General features: G+C 42.8%; 1 protein-coding gene across 1 annotated transcript; it reads right to left on the bottom strand.

Moving 5' to 3' along the window:
* Window positions 1–13,166: 13,166 nt before the first annotated feature.
* On the bottom strand, window positions 13,167–18,428 carry LOC311258394 (histamine H3 receptor). Its single transcript, XM_084354643.1, has 3 exons — window positions 17,952–18,428; window positions 17,223–17,389; window positions 13,167–15,214 (listed from the first exon to the last, which is right to left on the bottom strand). The coding sequence occupies exons 1-3, from the start codon at window positions 18,187–18,189 to the stop codon at window positions 14,357–14,359; spliced, it is 1,263 nt and encodes a 420-aa protein (XP_084210769.1). The 5' UTR covers window positions 18,190–18,428; the 3' UTR covers window positions 13,167–14,356.
* Between the last annotated feature and the right edge of the window lie 3,712 nt (window positions 18,429–22,140).

Raw genomic sequence — 22,140 nt, forward strand, 5'->3', positions numbered from 1 at the left:
GGGTTTGCACAAGGAATCGTACGCTGCATTCATAAAGAGGAATCTGGGAGAGCTCATTTCAGATTTTTCCATCACTCGCCTCAAAATTGGTTAAGATGGGAACAAAGTCGGCGCCTAAAAAGAAATGCATTTGTTTGACTGCGTTCAGAGCTGACGTGATGGTGCCAGGGCTAAACAGATGCAGTTTAATCACACTGATGCGTGCAGTGCCTGAAAGAAACAGTCCAGCATTAAGGAAGATGTCATTTCTCACTAAAAGGGAGACAAAATATTTTTCTGGCATTCGTTTTCTGTCCTGCCCAGTTCGCTGCCATCGACAGGTGACCGATCAAACTGGTGAAAATATCTCCATGAAGCTTTTTATTTTATTTACCTACTTTCCTTTTCCTACACAGAGTGCCGAAGTACTGCCGGAGTTGCCAACACATCACAGTGTCAAACAGAGATGGTAAAAGCCACTCCAGTGCTGTTTATATGCTGGCATGTGTATTCTCTGCAGTTGGGTGTTAGCATATGGACAAGAGATTTTTTTAAAACTGTGTTTTTTTTGTTTGGGCTGAAGTCATGTGCCAACTTTCCAAACTAGCCTCCAGTTCACAAAGCATTCTCACACAGATGGTTACATTCATCTTACCATAGTTTGCTGTGAGAAAGACAAACCGAGGCTGTTTTGGGGAGCTTTATATTGTTGATGTGGAGTTTGAACGAAGTGTGTTTTACGACGAGTTTACAAGGCAATTAAGCTCAAGAAAACAGGTGTAAAAATATCTCCTTTCTTGACATTTTTGTGAGTTTCTTTTGTTTACTTATGGATGCACTGGATATCGGAGTATCCGCTTTTGTGGTACAAAGTGGTATTACGAGACTGGATGGTGCCGGGGCTAGCTGGTTAGCATGCTAACTCCAGAAGACATCTCTGCAACACAGTGCAAAAACGTCTTTGGTTTAACATCAGCGCCGTTGTTTGTTCACACTCTTTTGATGATGTTGGGTCATTTATTAAATGTTTTTCCCTTAAACTCTGGTCATATCTTACACATCGCTCCTTTAAGGAATAATGGCATCGTATGGCAAAGAGCCCGCGTGAATTTAGTAGCAATGGGAAAACTGTATGGAGCACAGAAAACATACGGGATGATCCAAATATATTATTATTATCTGTTATGATAAAGTTTGGATGAACTTTGTGTTCAGAGTTTTCAAAGTATTCAAAAGAGATGGAAAGCAGAAAGCAGATGAGCAAAAGTAATGTATGATGCATGACCACATGGTGGCGCTGTCCACACCCAAAACTATACGCTCTATATCGGCCCACAACTGAACCTCTCAGGAAAAGTCATTGAAATCTGCTGAGTAGTTTTTGAGGCAGACGCCTCTCCTGAGCAGAGGTAATTAAGCTCTTATGTCTGACACTCATAGTGCTGTTGCTGATTAATGTGATCCCCCGTGGAGACATACGGTTGATACATAATGATTTTCACTTTAGAATAGTTGTTTATGAAACTTGAAACAGGCTTGTTTTTCCATCTGTTACACGATACAGAAAGCTGACAGTAATTTATTGCTGATCCCAGTGAAGGTTCGGAGGTGAAGAGTCTCGAGGAATCCGACGGCCTCGTTTTTATTCAGAGAATTTCCATATTTTATTAACAACTTCTCCTGAAAGTTAGAGACACTTTCTGCATTTGAGTCTTCTGCAGAGGCTTTGTGTTTTTAATGAATGCTGCTGTGGTACCTGTATGGGTTTAAGAGCTCTGCCTTATGCTGAGGTGACTTAATTAAAGGCATTTGTACCAGGGTCTGTTTCATTATTGTTCCTTTTTATTGAATGGTAGTCTGCCCTTCTCTGTTAGAAAAGTAAGATTAATGATTCCCACCACCACGATGTGATGTCTGCAGGCTGATGTAAACACTGCTGCAATGTTGAGCAACGTACGTATCATGTATCATATATCAGCACCGCAGCAGCAGTTTGCAGAGGGCGGGGGAGCTGTTGAAAATGTACCATAAAATACGCTGTGTGCATTGTGGGTAACATTTCTCCGGTGTACCTTTGTTTGGTCGATCATGTCCAGATCTCCTGCGACAGGATGCCCGCAGACCACAGGAGGATATGAAGAGGCAGATTGCTTCCACTTTGATCAGGCCTGATTTTTATCACAGACACCGAGCTTTCGCTCCATTTCCCGATGTTCCTTCTGAGTAACAAACCAATTTAGTCAGGACCTAGTTATTTGTTCTGTGTGAAACAGCAGCAATTTGTTCAGCAAATTCACCTAAACATGTCCTCTGTGGATGTTAGCACAGACAGCCACGACCTTATAAACCTCAGCGCTGTCGAGGAGTATCACTCACTGCACAGGGGAATAAGTGCGAAGGTGGAGATTTGTGATAAATGAGAGACGGACTAGATATTTGAGAAAATAGTCTGTTACTATTAAAGAGGAGCTTGATATCCTTCTCTGTGGCAGGAGATTTAAAATCCTCAAATAGGTCTCATCTGATGAAAGGATGATATGATTTTTAATGTTTGTTTTTTTAATATGACAGTTCACCTCCAAAGGCATCACCTTCACTAAACCAGACAAAAGGGAATAGATGTTCTTCTGCAACAACGGGCGAAGGGATGTAAAGATCTGTCATGAAGCTGGTGGAGAGCAGTTTGTGTTGGTAAAACATGAACAACATGTTCAAACCCAGATCTGCGATTTTATCGAATTTAACTTGGTCCCTGTCACTAAAACTTCTGGTCGAGACACGAGACAAATACCACGCTTAAAGGAGAAGTTCACCCCCAAATGAAAATTCAGTCCAAGATGGCTCCCTCTCTCTCCCTCCTGGACGGCTGGTGCCTGTTTGGGCACTCCATTTTGCAGGTTGTGATTATGTTTAGTTAGCCTTTAGTTTGCTTCTGTTGAGTTATCTTTAATAAATGATTTTATTTACTTAAACGGTTACTGCGTGTACCTCCCGTCTTTGTTGTGCTGGGCAGTACACCATGCCGACAGAAAGGTCAGGTGAAGTTTTGTAGTCCACAAAAGACAAGTTCTGGAGCTTAACAGCAAAAAAGTGTTGCAGCATTCTCCTAAACAACTGAAGAAGATGGGGACTTGTTTTCAAAAGTTAAAAAGTAAAAAAAAAAAACGTATAAATTGGCTCCAAACAGTTTGACCGTTGTGATTTGAAAAGCGATACACAGTCGAGGTTAAGCTGAAGATTTCAGCTTTAAAAAAGAGTAGAAGTAAGACCTTTTCAAATCTTTTTAGGATCTTGGAGCTTCCAGATACCGGGAATATGCAGGCCAAGCTTTGCCAAGCTTTTCCAGTGTTTTGTAATTCTTTTCACGTGCTACAAGTTTGTCCAGCCCACGTATCGCTGGCTGTGCTGGTCTGATAATACCATAGATGCCCCTGGCTGTGACTTTGCAGATGAAGGACCGAGATACAGACCTTCAGAACCAGAATGTGAAAAACGTCTTCTCTGTGAGCTGGAAGATGGATGACATTATCTCAACAGAATTTTCTAAAATTAGAAAAGGTCAGACAGATATTTGAAATGGCTTCGCTCGTCTAGACACGAAGGCTGATTCAATACACATTCAAGCCAATATAGATCTTTGGAAACAAGACACATACAGTACAGTCGTTTCAAACCCCTGGCCTGATGTTTGTGCCGGAGTGTGAGGGATAAACACCCATCGATATCGCAATACACTCTTTACTGATAAATAGTTTGCACACACGTCCAACATCAACATCTGTGCTTCTGCTTTAGACCGGCTGGCTCAGGAATCAAAGCAGCCCCGTGAAGAAGAGCGGTTTTTCTTCTTCACGTTATCCTAAATTGTTGTTTTATGGCATGTTTCCCCTTTGAAGACTACCTGTGCTGCGACTTCCACGTTTCCGGCTTGTGGCGCGGCAGATGTTTTATCAGCGAGGAGCACCCGTTCGCTCAGCTGGCTCCCTCATTTCAATTACAACACGGCTCAGGACAGAAATTTACTTTATCTCTACGAGCCTCTACCTCGTGTTCAACACGCTGTGCTTTCGTTGTCACCTCACACGCAAAAAAAGCTCAAGTCACAGCGGGTCGTGTGTGTGTGGGAGGGCAGGAAAACTTGAGGTGTGTGCGTAGCACGATGCTTTGTGTTGCACTCGCTCAGGTGTGTGAGACTGGATGCTTTTTTTGTTGTGCTGAGAAGGAGCAGGATGTGTTTTTCTGGGTCGAGGCTGTCAGTGAATGCACACTGCAGCCACAAGCCACCGTTGGTTTTGTGATACATTATTAAAATCTAGCTGATATGAAGTCCCCGCAGATGATGTGTGAAATGTCTGGATTCAGCGGGCACATGTGTGAAAGTGTCTTCTGAAGACGTCTGTGGGCAGAGGACAGGAGAAGGGTCCATCATGTTTGCCTCTGCTCAGTACGACTGTGTTCAGAAACATCTGAATTGGATATCGGACTCATTTGTAGTAAATAAGGACTGCAGCCAACGGCGCGTCACTGAAAAGGTTTTATTTGTTTGCGGCTGACACTCATACAGCCGTCAATACAGACTAATCCCAGCTCAGTTTTTAATGATTCAAAACAAGCTGTAAAGCAGCATCTCAGGCTGACAATTAGCCTTCACACCTCAGCAGCAGGCAGTTGTTCTCAGTGAAAAGCTGTAAAAAGCCACTGTACTCCGCCTGCTGAGAACTAAATAACAGACATACTGTAGTTGGAGCGTTTTCCAGATAAACATATTTCCCTCAGGAGGAGGCAGAAACCAAAAAAAAAAGAGCTAAAAGAAAAGGGATGCTGGAGAAGAAACAGGACTCCAGATGATTGACAGCGGAGGGGCGGCCTCTAGGGGGCAGCAGAAACAATCACTGACAGCGTGTCCTGACTGTGTGTGATGCAATCGAGCATTAGCAATTATCAGATGGATTTTTAAAATTGTTTGCTTCAGAGTGGTGCAGGTGTGGCGTATTTTTGGAGGCTAACCTGGAAGTTAGCATCGCACAAGAAGTCTATGGGATTTTTTAATTGGATTTTGGATGCAACCGGGCCTGAGCACGGTCACCTCTTGTACGTACGTCATCACATCATAGCGCGGTTGCAACACAATGGAGAACAACACCAAGAACATGACTCTACTGACTTTTTTGTGGCTTATTTTGTGTCGTTTTGGTCATAGACGGCCCTCTTGATTATGCAAGGCGGCATAATACGCACAATTATACTTCATGCCCGTGTTGCGCACCCGTGGACACACATCTTCCAATGTGGGTCCACAAAGGGGCCAAGAAAGTGTACCATGCTTGAGCTCACACTAGTCAAACAAACTGGACTGGGCGGTATGGATTGCCTAGTGTGAGTGCGCCCTAAGAGTGCAGTGAAAGTGAAGAACAAATCAACAAGGTAAACACACTACAGCGCTCCGTAGAGCTGAAATAAAGAGCATCTCAGGACAGATGCCAAGCAGGAGAGGAAAAAAGGTGCATCACCACCCCAAGATTGCATCTGCGTATTCATGCCGGGCAAATTACTTTTCTGTACACTCATCTGGATGAGCTGTTTGTCGTTTGTTTGGCTGATCGCTCGTGTGTGCTGAATTAACATACAAAACGAGGTCAAAAGTAATCACAAATGGAAATGGAAAAACGGTCTCATGACAGCGTGAGTGAGCGACGATTGACGGGTGAGTGACACGATGTGACAAGTCAGTGTAGGGCACAAAAACATCAGGCTGGTTTCAAGTGATCTGAAGCATTTTTTCATTTTTCTTTAGAGGGAAGATTCGCGGAGGCAGTTCAACCGTTTCTTCATCTTTTTTTATCTCACAATTTAATTAGTTCGAGACGTTTGTGATTAATCATTTGAAGCTCTTATCATTTTTGTTTTAAAATGGATCATCTTGACTGAAATTCATGGCACTCGCAGTCTTTACGAGCTACAGCTGCTGCCATGTTTGATCATTGCTCAGGGTGTGCCGCTGTTTATATCACTAGTGTATAAACGGTTCATAACACGCAACTCATTTATGATAACACTGATAAAACACTGGCTGTGAAATGCAATTACAAGACTTCAGGTTGGTTTAGCTCCACTTTTCAGGCGAACTTTTGACAGAGTAATTATGATAATAAATTCATGATGCACTTTTCAAATCACACCACACAGAGTGACTAAAAGTGAGGACACAGGTTGGCAGAAACACCATGATGGAAGGTGAGCACACAAAGTTACAGTTATTAGGAGAAGCATTGTAAGGTCATCTATTTTTAAATAATGTATTCATACGAAGATCAAAATCAATGATTTTTAAATCCACCCGCCAAATTTCTTTCTCTTTCTTTCTTTCTTTCTTTCATACTAACGCTGTCAGTAATGTTTCACAATTAGGCTTCTTTGTGAAGCCATCGCTACATAGACCCATTAGCATCAACCTCTGTTTACTTACCAGTCTCAAATAAACAGTGCGAGTTCAGCATCAAATTCAAGATCCAAGAGCTCACCCCAGTTAGAAATGCTAATGTTAACACTTGTTTTGCTTCTACTTCTGTCTCTAATGTCAGACTGAGGGCAGACCGACAGTCCGACAATCGTTTACCCTTCGTTTTCATATTTAGTGTTAGTATTTAGTGTTTAACATTTTTGATCATTTAGATAGATACCTGTTAGTGACGTCAGCTAGCCACATGCTATGGCCCTTTTTTTACACTCCACCAAAAAATGAAAGTGACTGACATACACCGTCTCGTGACAGTGAGCGTAAGGGATTTCAATCACTAATCAGACAGAAGGGTCACCGGTTCGACTATTATCTGTATACGTTGAGCTTTTTTAAGAAGTCAGCAAGCCTGGCTGATAGTTGGAAACACCTACGGCGATCATCTAAAATGCTCAAAAATGTTAAATACACTAAACAAACAGTAAAATATGAACAATTTATACCAAGTGAACTGTGAATCTTTTCAATTTTAACTAAGTTATGGTTGAAAAAGCACAGAGATAACATAAATATACTGTAGAGTTAGCACCGGAAGCTAAAGCACATGTAGTTCATTAACGAATATACGTCTCATTACAATTATCTCTTGAGATGATACAAAGTTGTACTATGAGACAGGACAGGCCAAAGCTAGCTGATTAGCATGCTAACTTCTGTAGCTAACTCTCTGACACAATTCACATTTACATAATGTCAAAACTGTTAATTCTTCATATTCTGTTAAATTAATTTTAGGACGTTTAAAGCTGAATTTCTCACACACCGCCCCTTTAACTGCTGTGGCGTCTTGTGTATTCGCAGACTCCTGCCAGTGTAAGCAGTGGCACATATGGCCGAGACAGTAATCAAGAGGAGCAGAAGGCCGTGCGCTCATACACTCAATCTGCACCATAACAGGTTGTCAAATCAAGATGTCAGAACAATGTTTTTGGGGCTGAATAAAAAAAAAAACACAACATAAAGCAAATCAACGGCACGGAAGAGCAGTTTGTTCTCTCCTCTCCGCTGCTGTGTTATCGTTCGTCTTGAATGGGCACGCTGTAAGAAACTACAATATTAATGACTCAGACATCAGCAGCAATATTAAATTGTCAGGCTTTGTTTGTCACATCCACTGCTTGGCAACCGGATCACACTCATTATTTTATTATTCATGTATCTGTGGCCCTGGACGTTTCAGTCTAAATGAGTGATTAGGATCTCTGTGAGACTGAGAACAGAGAGCGTTAAGAGCATTACGTTTAAGGATCGGCTTGCATGAGCTCTGAAATCATTTCTCCCCGCTGGAAAACTGACTTTCAATTAAGTGCAAATCCTCAGGTGTTGCAAACTCTGATTGAGATAACAGAGATGGAAAAACGCATGTTTTAAAGGAACCTATAATAATGTGCGAGATGCTGTCGTCTTGGTGAACTGAGGCACAGCTTAAAGAGAAACTTAGTTGTTTTGACCTTTAAAAAAATGACTCGACAGGCGACGGAGTTGAAATGTTTTGAACCGTTTGTCTGACAAGAAACTTTCTTTTGTGTTTTTTGAGCACTCAGCAACCAAACTGCATGTATGACACTGTATAATTTGAATGCTGCTAAAAGGAAACATGACATTTTGAGGATAAATAAGAGAATGTAAAAAAAAAACCAGTCCAGGCATTTTGTGGTTATTTCAGTTTCTACCTTTAATTCTTCAGTACTGCATATTTCAGCGCCTTCCATCATCCTTTATTCGGAGCAGTAGTTGGCAAAGAAAACAAGTAACAATGATTCACTGTAACAATTTAGTGCCAGGAACATTTAGTACCCCACTCGTCTCTTTAAAGGTTGTATTATCAAAGTGTGTGCAGAAAGCCAAAATGTGGCTTTTTTTTCCCCGACTCATTTATTCTGCCGTAGACAGTGCTTCTCCAGTGCAATAAATTAAATTAAATCACCAGGAAAGGTCATCTTAGTGGAAATATTTAAGTAATATACGAGGAACAATCGACCTGCATCAAAACTGAAGGTCAGAAAAGGTCTATCCTCTCTCTGACAGATGCGACTACCGCTCTTAAGTTTCTGTTATACTGGCCTTGCTAGCAGCACGGCTCTAGAGACGGCAGTGCTGTTGTGTTGCTTCACCACTTCGGTCAAGGCTGAAACAACACAGTAAATATTGGATAGTGTTGTAAGAGTTTGTATTGTGGTTTGCACTTGTTGACAAATGTTAATTCAGTACACAGCACTGACTGCTTGAAATCTGAAATATCGAGTCTGAAAAATGAAGCCGATCCAGAAGAGCTTTAAAACTGCATTCTTTCTAATGGCCAACAGGGGGCGACTCCACTGGTTGCCAAGTCCAATTTTATTTAAGCTTATGAGGTGACCCCACTTCTCACTCGATCTATTACTTCAGTAAACAGTTTCCTAATGAGTCTCGATTGCTAATTTAAATTCTATCTCGATACAGCATGACGTCATCATAAACTGCCAACTGAGGTCCATGACCTGTAAAAAAATATATATTTCCCAGAAACTGCCTGCCAGTGTCAGAGACAAGTGGCCTGTTTCCCGTCAGTGTCCCCTCGCTGGCTGTCCGTCAGCCTGACGCCGCTTCACTAATAAGAGCGGATGAGCACAAACCCCGCGGCTGGTAAACAAAAATCTGCAAGTTCACTCAAAGTCATAAAAGATAAGCGCGTCTCTGAAAAGTTGAGTATGGGAAACACCATTCTACATTTTCCCCGAAGTCCTGACTTTCAAAGATAAGTTCAAGACGTTGAACACTGGCAGCAATTAAGCCGTTAAAACGGAAACATGCAACATGGAAACTAATGATGCAGAAACTCATGTTTGATTGACCTCTTACGGTGAGAGTATCCTGTGGAGTATTTCACTTCAGGCAATTAGCACGTTTAGAGCACAAGGGTTAATTAACAACTCTGGCGGAGAAGTCTGTGATTGCTTTTTTTACATTTTGACCTAAATGTGGGTGAGCAGCAGGAAGCGATTTCCTACATTCACGGTGTGTGAGGATGTAGAAAACTACACCTACTCCAGAACCATTTCCTGCGCTGTGTGAACGCTCAAGAGTCGATATCAGCGTCAGGATGCGTCTTTGTTCATAACTCCTGAAGGCTCTGGTGTGATGCAGCGTACAGTAGGAAATAAACGCTCTTGCATTGCTCACATCCGGATCTCTTGTTCATTCTCTGGCAAACCTTTCAGTCGCAGTGTTAATCATCCTCTAATACACTGCTGTTTCTTTTCCAGATCAGCTCATTAATAGTGACTGGTGCTATTTTTACAGGATGGTACAACAGCCACAAAGAAAAGAAAGCAACACAATGCCTTCAAAGGCGTCCCCACTGAAATATCCACAAGGGGTGTATTTCTTTTGTTTCCTCCAAATGACTTCTGTCTGCGTCCAGCTTATCTCCTTCCAAACACATGTTGTCTTGTCCTGTGAGCAGCAGCCACATACATTTGCGCTCCCCGTATGTGAATCTCTGCCCAACAGTCGTTCAAGGACCGTGTGTTCGCTCTCCCGTCCTCTCATTTGATTTTGATTTTCACCGGATATTTTGCTTCAATAACAATTATATTACCGTCACCGTATTTGTGTCCCAAAACAATCTGAGCGCGAACCCCCGGAGGACGTGAACCGCCTCCAAATTTCCTTTTGAAAGCATGTGAATATTGGTTCTTAGGTCTCCCACAGCGCGCAGAAACAATGCCAATGCCGCACTGAGCAATTTGTTTTCTATTTGCAAGTCCACCTGCGCCTCTGCACAGGTCACCTAAACCTCAGTCTATTCATCTCATCCTCAGATGACCTTTTAAGAAATGCCTCCAAATTGACTTTGTCACCCGTTTTGAGAGGGAGGGAGGGAGGGAGGTGGGGGACAGCCACTTGTACTCCTCGACTCAGAGGTCTATTTCCGTCATTGACAGATGGATTTTGAGGAGCGCATATGACTGTTGCGTCTCACATTTTCGGGTCTGTTTAGGGAAAGCATTTGCACTTTTCATCTGTGGCTTTACAGGAACACGCTGCGTGCACACGCCTACACAAACAGCTGCTTTTAAAGCACTATTACTAAATGGGGTCAGTGGAAGAATAACGCCACCACATAGACTGAAAAATCAATTTGTCCTCAAGGGGTCTAGCCTGCTTAGATAACAAAAAACTGTGGGTTTTGTGTATGGTGTTTCAAAGGAGACACATCCCAACTAAAGATCTTTACTGTTTTCGAGTAATGGCTGGTGGTCACACGAGTCAGCAGAGCTCAGTCTTCCTTAGTTCCTTCCTCATTAAAGCAACTGTACTGGTTTTCACATGTTTACCATTTGTCCATTACTCCTAGGTGCCATTAGCATTTCTATTACTTTCAGGTGCATAATGTTATTCTGGGTCACTACTAGAATAGGTTTACACGCTTTAATGCTCGAAAAACACATCAGTTTTTTCATACTGTCCAGTGCTGCAGCTCTGTCTTCTCCCTCTGTCTGAAATGCTCCTGTCTCTTTAAGGCCCGCCCTCCCAACTACCCAATCTGCTCTGATTGGTCAGCTCACACACGCCTGAGCCAGCACTAACAACAACAAAGCAGCTTCGCGAAAATCAATTCTTACGCGCCAAATTACCCGTTAGGCAAAAATGATGCAAATGTGTGACATAATTAAATAACAGAATTAAAGGAGAGGCTGCTGACGAGGCGTTTCAGGACCAGTGTTTTCTGTGGGAGAGAGGAGCTTCTATTGGTGCAGACTTTCACCTCTTGAACTTTCAAAATCTTTTACATGCAGGAGGACATATACAACAGGTCTGCTTTAAAACAAGATTCACTTAATATGTTGTGTTCACAGTCAGAAGAGGAGATGGAAAATCTGATGATGGGAGCTGTTTCAAAGTTTCATCAAGATGTTTCTGACTATTAATAGCCAGAAAGAAAGAAATGCTTTGAATGATACTGATCTTCTGGACCTGTTCCTGAACTGATGAACTTGCCATCCAAACAATTTACACACTGCATGCTTTATATTGCTGTTCCTGTCGGAAGATGAATTGCTTTGCTCCACTTTGAGGACATATTGTTTAAGTACGTATGCATCATCTGGTCGGTATGACTCTTCTCTCAACACCATGGTCTCCCGTGGTTCAACAATCTCCTCAACAAGGGTCTGTTTTTGCTCTTAAGTTTAACTTCCCACATAAATTCCCACAGGGCAGAGCGACACTGTTGTTTCCCCGCGGTCTTAAATCCCCCAGGATGCTCTTTTCCGGACATATTTGGTTTCTGTTCATCTCAGCTGGAAATATGTAACAAAGGTCGAAGCCCTGCAGTTCTGTCACGCCTTACACTTATCTTGTACTTGTCATCAGATAATAAAAGCTTGACAGCATTCTTCAACAGAAGAAGTCCTCATTTCCACTGCAGTTTCAAGGCTTTTGTTCAGCGCCACAGTTTTCCAAGAACTTCTTTTTAAAGCAACACAAATATTCCTTTATATTTGATGTGTTTTCGATAGTAATTTGCCAAGCGTTTATCACACACAAGCAACATCCATTCACGACCGACAAGATTTCTCTCCACCCACTCACTCACTCTTGAACCAGCTCATCTCGGTCTTGTCTTATCAGGGGATTCAGAATATATTACAAACCTTTCACCTCTCACAAAACACTTAAAGACGAGTCGTTAGACATTTCGGGAAACCTTCGAATTTAACCTCTGGACTGTTTAACAGCCAATATATCGACTGTCAACACAAATAACCATATGTGTGGGAATGTGTGTTTATGTTCCAGCCAAGTCTCCAGGATAAAATGTTGGCAGCTAACATTTCTGCAAAGCGCTGATACAATCATAATTGTACGTGTCATAAACTACAAACCATATCAACATTTCAAGAATACATGTCGTATCACATTCACATTACATGTTTATGACATGACTTTCATATCGGGAGGTGGAGGTGGAGGTGGCCAAGCCAGTGACCGCTGTTCAAGAGTGAGTTTCAACATTTGCAAATGAGAAATCCCTAGATATTTTTAAGGAGACCTTGGGACAATATTCAGCTGTGTTTGATCTTTTTCTAACCCTAACCAAGTGGTTTCTGTGCCTAGACCTAACTAGCGCAAAAGCACAATGTTGTAACGACATAAATGCTAAACAAATATAAGTTGCTTCATATACATGATTTGCAAATGCCTACTTTGCCGACATTAATTTTGGCATTTGCGCTCAACTCAGCATCTGACTGAACTCAGAACTCACCAAAAACATCACTCCAGTCTCCTCAAGTAGTTTTGAAACATCTGGATATACACAAATTATTTGCTCAAGTTTAAATGTTTTCAACTCAGTCGCTTCTCCTCTGTACTTGCCATCTACTTCCCCCACCTCCCCTGTGTGAAAACAGCTTCAGAGGTCATGTTTGGTAGATTTTGTAACCTTCAGACACAGCCGAGCTAGCTGTTGCCCTCTTTTGCCAGCCTTTATGCTAAGCTAGGCCCCACTAGCTTAGCTGGCTGTAGCTTCATATTTATCATACCCACAAGTGAGGTATCAATCTTCTCATCCAACTCTCGGCAAGAAAGTAAACAGGAGTAGTGCCCAAAATGTGAAACTATTCGTTCAACACTACCTTTGTTCCAAATTTTACCAATAACACGTACAGTTAAGGAGCCTGTAGGCAGTTTTCCTTTTATTCTTTCTTTGGCTACTGACACCGACACACATTCATAGCCAACATACAAAGTCGTCAAGTAGTTTGGGTGGTATAAACCAGTCAAGTCTTTGAATAAATACTGCACTTAAAGAACACAACCATCTAGCTTGGCATAGATATTATTGTACAAAAGTTGTAATGCTGCTCTTATTTTATAGTGCTGTACATTTGTAACATCAACAAGGACACCTTTTTAAAATTAAGTGCAGATTCAGTGTTGGCAGGTAAGAGCTTTATTCCCTCTGCCTGGAGCCCACTATTCAGATAAAATGAAATAAACATCAGGGTGACATAAGTTCACTCATTAGTCCGTAAACAAACACAGGTTATATTCTTCTTTCCAGGTCCTTTGAACTTGGAGGCCTCCACATTTGTCATCCTGTATTGCTGCATGATGAAAAGCTTGAATTTGTATCTCTTTTTTTTGAAGACATAGTGAAATGGCCTTCTGTCAAATTAACAGCGACGCATTTGAAACTCTAAAGTAAAAAAGGTTCCCAGTGCAGAGAGATTATAAAACCATAAAAGAGCATAAAATCCTCTCTTCACAATCAATTTGATCTGAAAGGTTTTCTCGCCACACCGGCGCCGGGATGAAACGGATGTTGCCTTCATCATTTAACAACTTGGTGGGCTGTACTGTAGTTCTTGTATAATATCTCAGTCTAAATTACGGTAATCTAATTCTGTCTGGCTGCGTAATTCATCATTTCGCAGCCTTCAGCACATAAAGTAGTGAGTGGTGAGAAAGCATAAACCACGTCACTCCTTCCTGTCCTACTTAACACCGATTGTCTGCGAAGGTTGGCATACATTTTTGAAACGAAGCTGTACACCGCTCAGAAATAAATCTGACATTGGCTCCTTAATCAAAGGCCAATTATATCGGCTTTTAAAGGTGCCATGAGAGTCCATTGCTTTGCCCCGTCATTAAGTATAACTGCAGGTTTTTCTTCTTGCACATTCCTCAAGACTACTGTACGAGTGATCATATTGCTGGCAGATATTCTTTGACAATCCTCGCATGAAACAACTCTTATTTTTGAAAATGAGCTTTTTTTTTGGATGGAAGAACAATGTATGGATTTTTTACAGTGTTTGACCAGCAACAGTTACTGCATTCATGAAGCACAAGAAGTGCAACCGAGTTCGTCTAACAAGACTGCGCCTCAATCTGAGGCTGGACTGATTGTCTTTTAGGACACAGGATCTTTGAGAAAGCCCTTCGAAAGCTGCTGTGGCACAGAGGGTACAAGAACGGATTGATGGCGGAGTTCAGCCACAGGAGCCAGAACGTGATCTCGTACCAGTAGTTCGGCACACACGTACCGCTACAGGCGGCGCGTATGATCATCAAGAGAGTGTAAGGAGCCCAGCAAATCCCAAAAATGCAGACGATGATAGCTAAAGATTTGGCGATCTTTTTGTCTCGTGAAAGACGAGATCCCTGTGTCCTACGGCCGGGCGCCGTGCAGGAGGCCGTGTGCTGAAACAGCCTGGAGTTTTTTCTATTAGGAGTGAACCTCTCCCTCTGCGTGAAGACCTGACTGGTGTTAGGGTCGTCGCTGAAGGACGGGGACAGGACATCATCGTCCTCGATAACTGCGGAGATAGCAGTCGGCTCGCTGGACGACACCTTCCGAGTCTTGACGAAAAACACGGACCAGCCTCCTCCATCTTTGTGCTTCTTACTGATCCTCTGCACCTTGGGTTCATCCTCGGCGCAGGCGCCTCCGCTCTTGTTCCTGCGATGGATGTTCAGGTAAATGCTGAGGTTGAAGAAGGCCACAGACACAAACGGGGTGAAGAACTCGAAGGTAGAAGCGCAGAGCAGGAAGTACCAGGTGAAATAAAACTCAGCGTAGCACTCGTGAGCCGGGACGATACTCTTGCCCACGATGTTCTCCCAGAAGATGATGGCGGGGCCGTAGAGGAGGAAGGCCAGCACCCACACCGCCACCATCTTGAGCACAGCCTGGCGGGTCATGTTTCGCTGCGCTCTGTATTTAACCTGTGTCAAAAGAAAGGCAAAGTGTCAGTCACCGCCATGCATAATAACACTGTTTGTTACATTTCAAACCATCACAGCTGCGCACAGACAAACAGGCTGACAACGGCACTTGCTCTTGCTGAGTGCCATGTTCAAATGAAACCCTGTTTGTATTGTGCTGCCTCAGAGCTGCAGAGAGACGCTGTGAATAAAACCCACTCACGAGGCCCTGAGTCCTCGGTGTTTCACTGAAGCCAAAGAAGTGAGAAGGGGAATGTTGGGCTGAGAGCCACATTCACTGATTCAACACGAGAGTGTGAAAGAGACATCTGGTTTCTCCACATCCATTCCTGCCTCGCCATCGCCCATCGCTCATCGCTCACTCTCTTTGTGCTCATTCCATATTTCCCGTCTTTCATTTAGCGGGGCTCCACTTTTTACCATTCTCTCCTTTATTGTTGTCGTGCTTGATCTTTGCCGTAAAAACCATCAAATGTCTCTCAGGGGCTGCAGCAGCTGTATGTCACTGTGAGAAAATGATGTCGGTAATGTGATTGTGGTTAAAGAGCAACTTAAACCAATCCACTTCTCTGAGCCAATAAATGAGGAAATAGAGCCACTTCTGGCCCCAGTCCCCGAGAGGTCATTACAAAAGCAGAAGACTCCCTGTTTTCCATCGTAAATTAGGGAAATCTTCGTCTCTGAGGATTGAAAATTAATGCCACGTTCCAAAAATCCTAGATCAAGGCTGCCCAAAGCGTGGCCCACGGGCTCACATTGGCCCACCCACGGTTCAATTTGGCCTGACAGATGGTTGTAGCAAAAATAACATTTTATAATATAAAATGTATAAAACAATAAAACATTTATTTATACCTGTTAATTATTTGTTTTTCACACTTTGCACAGTAAGTCAGCTGGAGATTCTGCTCACATGCATCTTAACAAATCAGTACAATCCAACAGGTGTTTGCTTTTGCCACATTTTTCCACCATCAGTTTCAGTTTTGTCCCCTCCAAGGGCAAAAGTTCTGTCCTAGATCCTACATTTCCCACAATGCAGCACAGTAGCATGTTTCATGCGACCCTCCTTGCCCCGACAAACCACACGCTTCAACAAAACAATGTAAGTCAATCACAGGCTGAGATGACCCTGATGATATCACTTTTATCACTATTAAACTGAAAGGAGTTTGTATGCACTGTTTTTTTAAATAATCAGCAATTAACTCGGTTTATAATTCAATCATTACTTTCTTTTATATGTGGCGGACCCTGCCACCTTTCTAGCTTCAAACAGTGTTCTGGGGACCTCGTATCCCTCTGAGAACAGCTTGTTTATTCAGTTACGGAGAAAATAAATGTTTCTGGGTTTGTGTTATTACCTCATTAATATTATAAGTTGCTACATACTGCCCCTTTAACTTCAACACACCTCACAGCATCACGGTCTTGTGTTCACATCACAGCCGAGCAGATACCTGTGACTACCGCAGGGTTGATTGACCTTGGGAGTAAATCTCGAATAATTTACATTCACACTGTACACAAAAGCCAGATGTTCGCCGGGTTTAAGTGTTTTTTTTTTTGGCCAGTGTGAAAGGAGTAGCTACAAGACATCGTCTGTTTTTTTGAGAAGCTCCTCCAGAGCGACGGGGGGACAGACTGTACTCCTCCTGATGTGTCTAAAAATCTTCAGAGTGCCCCTTTAACTGAATATTCATCCGCACAGACTGCTGAGCAGGCTGCTACTGTTTGCATTTAAAACGTTTACCTACCAAATGAACCAGACAATCATCGATGTGTGATTAAACTGACCGGGCAAATAATTCATAGATTAAATCCACTCACGCTTGTGCTGTGAAGGGCTGTGTGTGCCAACGACTTCCACTGCGGAGCAAACTGATCCGGGCGAGAGTGGCACATTTTAGGATTGCCTGTAGTAGTATGTCAGGTGTGTGTGTGTGTGTGTGTGTGTGTGTGTGTGTGTGTGTGTGGTAACGAGCACCTCCGCAGCAACTGTACTTACTGCTCTAGTGACTGACAGGAAGCGGTCATAACTAATGAGGACAATGTTGAAGACTGAGGCGGTGCAGAGCAGGTAGTCCATGACCAGCCACACCTTGCAGAGACCCTTGCCCAGCATCCACCTGCCTGTCAGGTTGTACGGGATGTACGCCGGGATGCAGAAGGCACCTGCAAGACACACACACACACACACACACACACACACACACACACACACAGCTTGATGATTCAACCACCTCTCCAGACCTCCTGACATGTGAGAGGCATTACATGTGACAAACTAATGACTGGTTAGAGCTTGACATTAACACAGACCCCTGCAGAGATCAAGTGAAACAGATTTTAAGGGAACAAAAGCACCCAGCACTGAAGGGTGTGATGCATCTGCTGTGCAGTGAGAGGGGTGTGAATGCCTTACAGACATAAAATACAGGGATGCAGCACATTTCGCACAATACTCCATAGAAATGCAATGCATGAATAGAGCAGGAAGGACGGCGAGGTGTCATGAACTCGTCAATTTCACAGAAGTGAGTGACTAAAATTATATTGTAGGGAGATTACAATGTGTAAGGGGCGTGCGCAAACAGGCTTCTGGTGGGGTTTTTCATTCATAAGAGGGAACAAAAGGAAGAGAAACATAAGAAAGGGCCAAATTTGAGCGCATTGACCGGGCAGACAGAGAGATAAAGAAGATGATGAGGAAGAGGAGGAAGAGGCACCGACTCACCGACGAGAAAATCAGATATAGCAAGGTTCAGGAAGAAGTAGTTGCTTTGATTTCTCAGTGTTTTATCCACAATAAAAGCCATGATGACCAGCGCGTTCCCGGCCACCACCACGACAACCAGAGTCACCATGAGCACCGAGAGGATCACCGCCAGGTAGCCCGGGAGGACGGTCCCAGCCTCGGACACCGCGGGAGTCAAGTTGCCGCTGGAGTTGGACTCCAAGATGTGCGCGCCCATAGTTCAGTTCACAGCCACGAGCATCGTTTTCATTTCACGCACTGACACAACCAACAAGTCCAATTAGGAGCCCGCGCGGTCCGCTCCACTTTACCGAGGAGTCAAACATGACTGGAGACCTGAGAGTGAAGGACAGGACTTTCCCCAAATCTTCCATGTTCCCCTCAGAGGAGCTCTGTGATTGGTCACAAGTTTAAATAAAGATTAGTTTGTAATAATTGATTGCAGCTCCTCTGGGTGGTCAGCTGATCATTAACAGTGCTGGATGTGTGTGGGTACCGCGGAGCGCACACTTGCTTTTGATACCGCTGTCAAGACCAGCAGGGTGGAGTATACACACTAGATCCGGCCGGATTTTCAAAATAAAAGGATTACAGTATGGGTTTTGGGTGTTCAAATGCTACATTTTTTAGCGTTTTTGGAGCAATTTGGATGCGTTTGATTACAATGACAGCTTCTCAACACATTCCTCTTACGAAGCAAAGTATTTAACACCAACATGCAGCCAATATTGAATTGACAATTAAACATGTCTACAAGCATGTGGAAGTCCATCTAAGAGCAGAACAGTGTGTCGCTTGTTCACCAGATCACAAACACCCACATCACGGTGAAGATAACTACAGATGTGTGTTGAGTGTGAGACAAAAAAAAAAAAGTGTCAAATGCTTACGCTTTTATTTTGGAGGCTAGACAAGTTCCGGTCTCGCTCAGCTGATTTCTGCCGACTTGACGATTTGCTCCTTTGTCCGCCCAGCAACTGATCAAAGGCTGAAGTCTGCAATCAAACGGTGAAGTGGACGAGACATGCATGAGGCAGACTGAGATGAAATGATCTGAGCTGCAGCCAGCAGGATGTCTGCAGGGAGCCAGTCATCATCATCATCACCATCATCACCACCACCACCAGCACCAGCAGCAGCAGCAGCAGCAGCAGATAGCTCTGATGATATTTACACCAAGCATCAAGTTCAGTGATTCAGTCAAGTGAATCAGAGGTCATTGTCCTGGTAAGTCCACTTGACAAAGACCGAGGACATGATGATGAGTTGCTGTCCTCTGCTTTCTTTTCATTTCTCCGAGGTTGTTGCTCAGAACTCAGCAACTCATTCTCTGATTTCTAGGAAATGTTCAATATTCAAAAAATGAATAAAGTCTTTGAATATGTGTTAAAAAAATATATGAAAACTAAAATTCATGATCATACAGTAATATGCTGTTCTTATTTTCATAATTTACTAAAGTTCATTTTTATCTCGTCGAGGACATTTTAATTTCAATAGTACTTTTTTTATGATTCACCCCCAGTGACACATTTTAATTCATGACAGTGGAGTTAATCAGCCCTTTCACCTTTGCTGATCACCACTGCTGACTTGTTAGATCCCATTAGCCAGAGCAACCACAGAAAAATACCCTACTGTCGTTTTTATCTTGACAGGGTTGTGTTTTTCTCTAAAAAAGAAAAAAAAAAACATCTAAGTAAAATCACTGCCTCGTGATTTTTATGCCTCGCTACACTTTTCTCAAGTCTTGAAATCTGTTGGGTTTGAGAGCCAGGTTGGCACCTTGAGCTGTATGTCATGTTCAGGCCATTCCTGAATTGTTTTTTGGTGTGTGGCGGGTTGAAGGGTTGAACTTTGTCTGCAGAGGTGTCTAGACGGTTGGTACATGTAAAAAAAAACAAAAAAACATTCACCTGCTGACAGGACCTGGGGTTTGGCTGCACTTCACCTGTCCAGGGATTAATGTTTCGGCTGATCGGTGCATGGAGTGAAGATTTTAATTACATTTAATAAAAAGGTATTAAGTGTAATTTTATTGCCCATATAGAATATATAACTATGTTGACATGTATGATTTGCAGTTATGCTGTCTTCACTTAGTCTATTTTTACACAGGAGTACAGAGGACTTATAGAGAGCTTCATCACACAGCTTGTGATGGACTAAGACTGTAAGTACTTAATGTGCAAGTTCATTGAGAGAAGCAAAAAAATAATAATAATAAATCCTTGTATGTGTGCTTCAAATATGGATGTTGCTACAAAGAAACCTGCAGCACAGACGATCTCTACAATCACCACAGTTTCAAGGTGGGAACCTCAGATAAGTGTCGCCAGCTCAGTATCCCACCAAATGTGAAATATGATCACAATCTCCCCTTCTGAGTTTCGGTGTTGAATGATGGCCAGAGAAGTGTTAATGCAGAACATCACGAAGTCACAGTGAAGTTGACTTTTGAACTTTTGGATACAAAATGTCCTCACTTCATCAGTTTTTCCTATTTGTGGGACTGTGCTGAGAAACAGAAACTTGTCCATCCACAGGACAAAACACCCAGACACAAACACAGCAATGTAGTTTATGCGGTTCAATGCAGCCAGGACTGAACAGATTTGTCATCGGGGAGACAAAACAACCAACACAGGAGGGCCGACTCCTCAGGTCAAGACTCTGCTGTCTGCTGGAGAAACATCATTCCTGTGAGGACAACAATGTGAACATCTTGGCCAGAGAAGACAGAAGGTTTGAAAGAGGAGTAAAAGAATCCATCTACGTCAAACTGGAACAACAGTCTTTGAACAGAGGAGGTGGCCTAAGACATTACTAATCACCCACCTACAATGCTGCACTGACTTCGTAGGCAACTGGACGTGTTTCAGTTGCTCTCATCCAATTGGCTTCTCCAGTTCTAACTAACTGGAGGGGAGCTGCAGGCTTTTAAACTCTGTGTGGGAGTGTCCTCACAGAGTCGTTAAGGACACGTGTGAACTCTTGAGTTTCAGAGTCGTTAGGGCCACTTGTGGGATGTTGTCGTTGGGTCTAACCAACAGGCGCTAACTGGCCAAATCTGAGCTTCAGAGAGACTGAGGGGACGTGTGATTGGCTGAAAGGCGGAAGGATGGTGAGAAATACCTTTATGGAATAAAACCTAACTTTTGAAAAATGAACTTTTTTGTATCTGTGATTGGATGAAGTGGGCAGGGATACCAGAAAATGACTTTTCTCTTTTTACTGCATGAGCAGGAGGAGGTGAGACATGGATCACTGACCAAACACTCGATAACAGTGATTGCTGTCGAGCTATTTAACACTCATTTTAATAAGAAATATCACTTACAGCAGCTTTAAATAATTTCACAGCTGCTTAAAATGTATCTATTTAATCCTTGATGTGATTTTTAATTGAATAATGTCTTAATATTTTTATTATATTTAACACTTTGGGGATCCATGCCTTAAAGGATATTTACATTGCTGGATTTTCCTGAAACTATGAACTATGTGTCAACAACAAAGTTCTCCTATGGAGTGTTGTAACACTCAACAGCAGGAAAAACCGTGTGGATGAAATCTCTAAATGGGATAATTATTCTCCTCAGCTTGGAGTATGAATTTAGCTCCATGTGTTCTTCGCAAGCCTCTAAAAAAACATGATTAAGGACTGAGATGATGGGTTCGGTGTGATCGCTTGTCAGGGAAAAAACAACTCTCTGCTAAGTGGATTAGCTGTAATTATTCTCAATGGCTAAAATGAGCCGGCAGCTTTCGTACAAAGACACAGAGGAAATCTCAGGAATCTCAGCTTATTGTGTCATTCAAATGTCCTCCTTGGATTATGCCATCAGTTGTATTCCCTCAAGATACAGCACACAGATAAAAGTCCTCCCCCCCACACACCTATAGTAGTCGAGTTGTGATGGTGAAAGCCAAACTGACAAGTGCACAGATGAGTCCTGGGTATTTTTAGAAAGCGGTCCTCTGCTACCTAAAGCCAACCCTGGAGTGGTTAATATGCAGACCGTGTCTTTCCGGGGATCCAGTGACACCAAAGTGGAGAGGTGAGGCAAAATCCCAGCGAAGCCAATGTGAGCTAAATGCTCCAGGAAAACACAAAACAGTGAAAGGCTGAATATTTTAGCAGTGGATGTCAAAATGCATCAGGAAA

This window comes from Pagrus pagrus (genome assembly GCF_965226575.1).
Source record: "Pagrus pagrus genome assembly, chromosome: 6".
In the NCBI taxonomy this organism is placed as follows: domain Eukaryota; kingdom Metazoa; phylum Chordata; class Actinopteri; order Spariformes; family Sparidae; genus Pagrus; species Pagrus pagrus.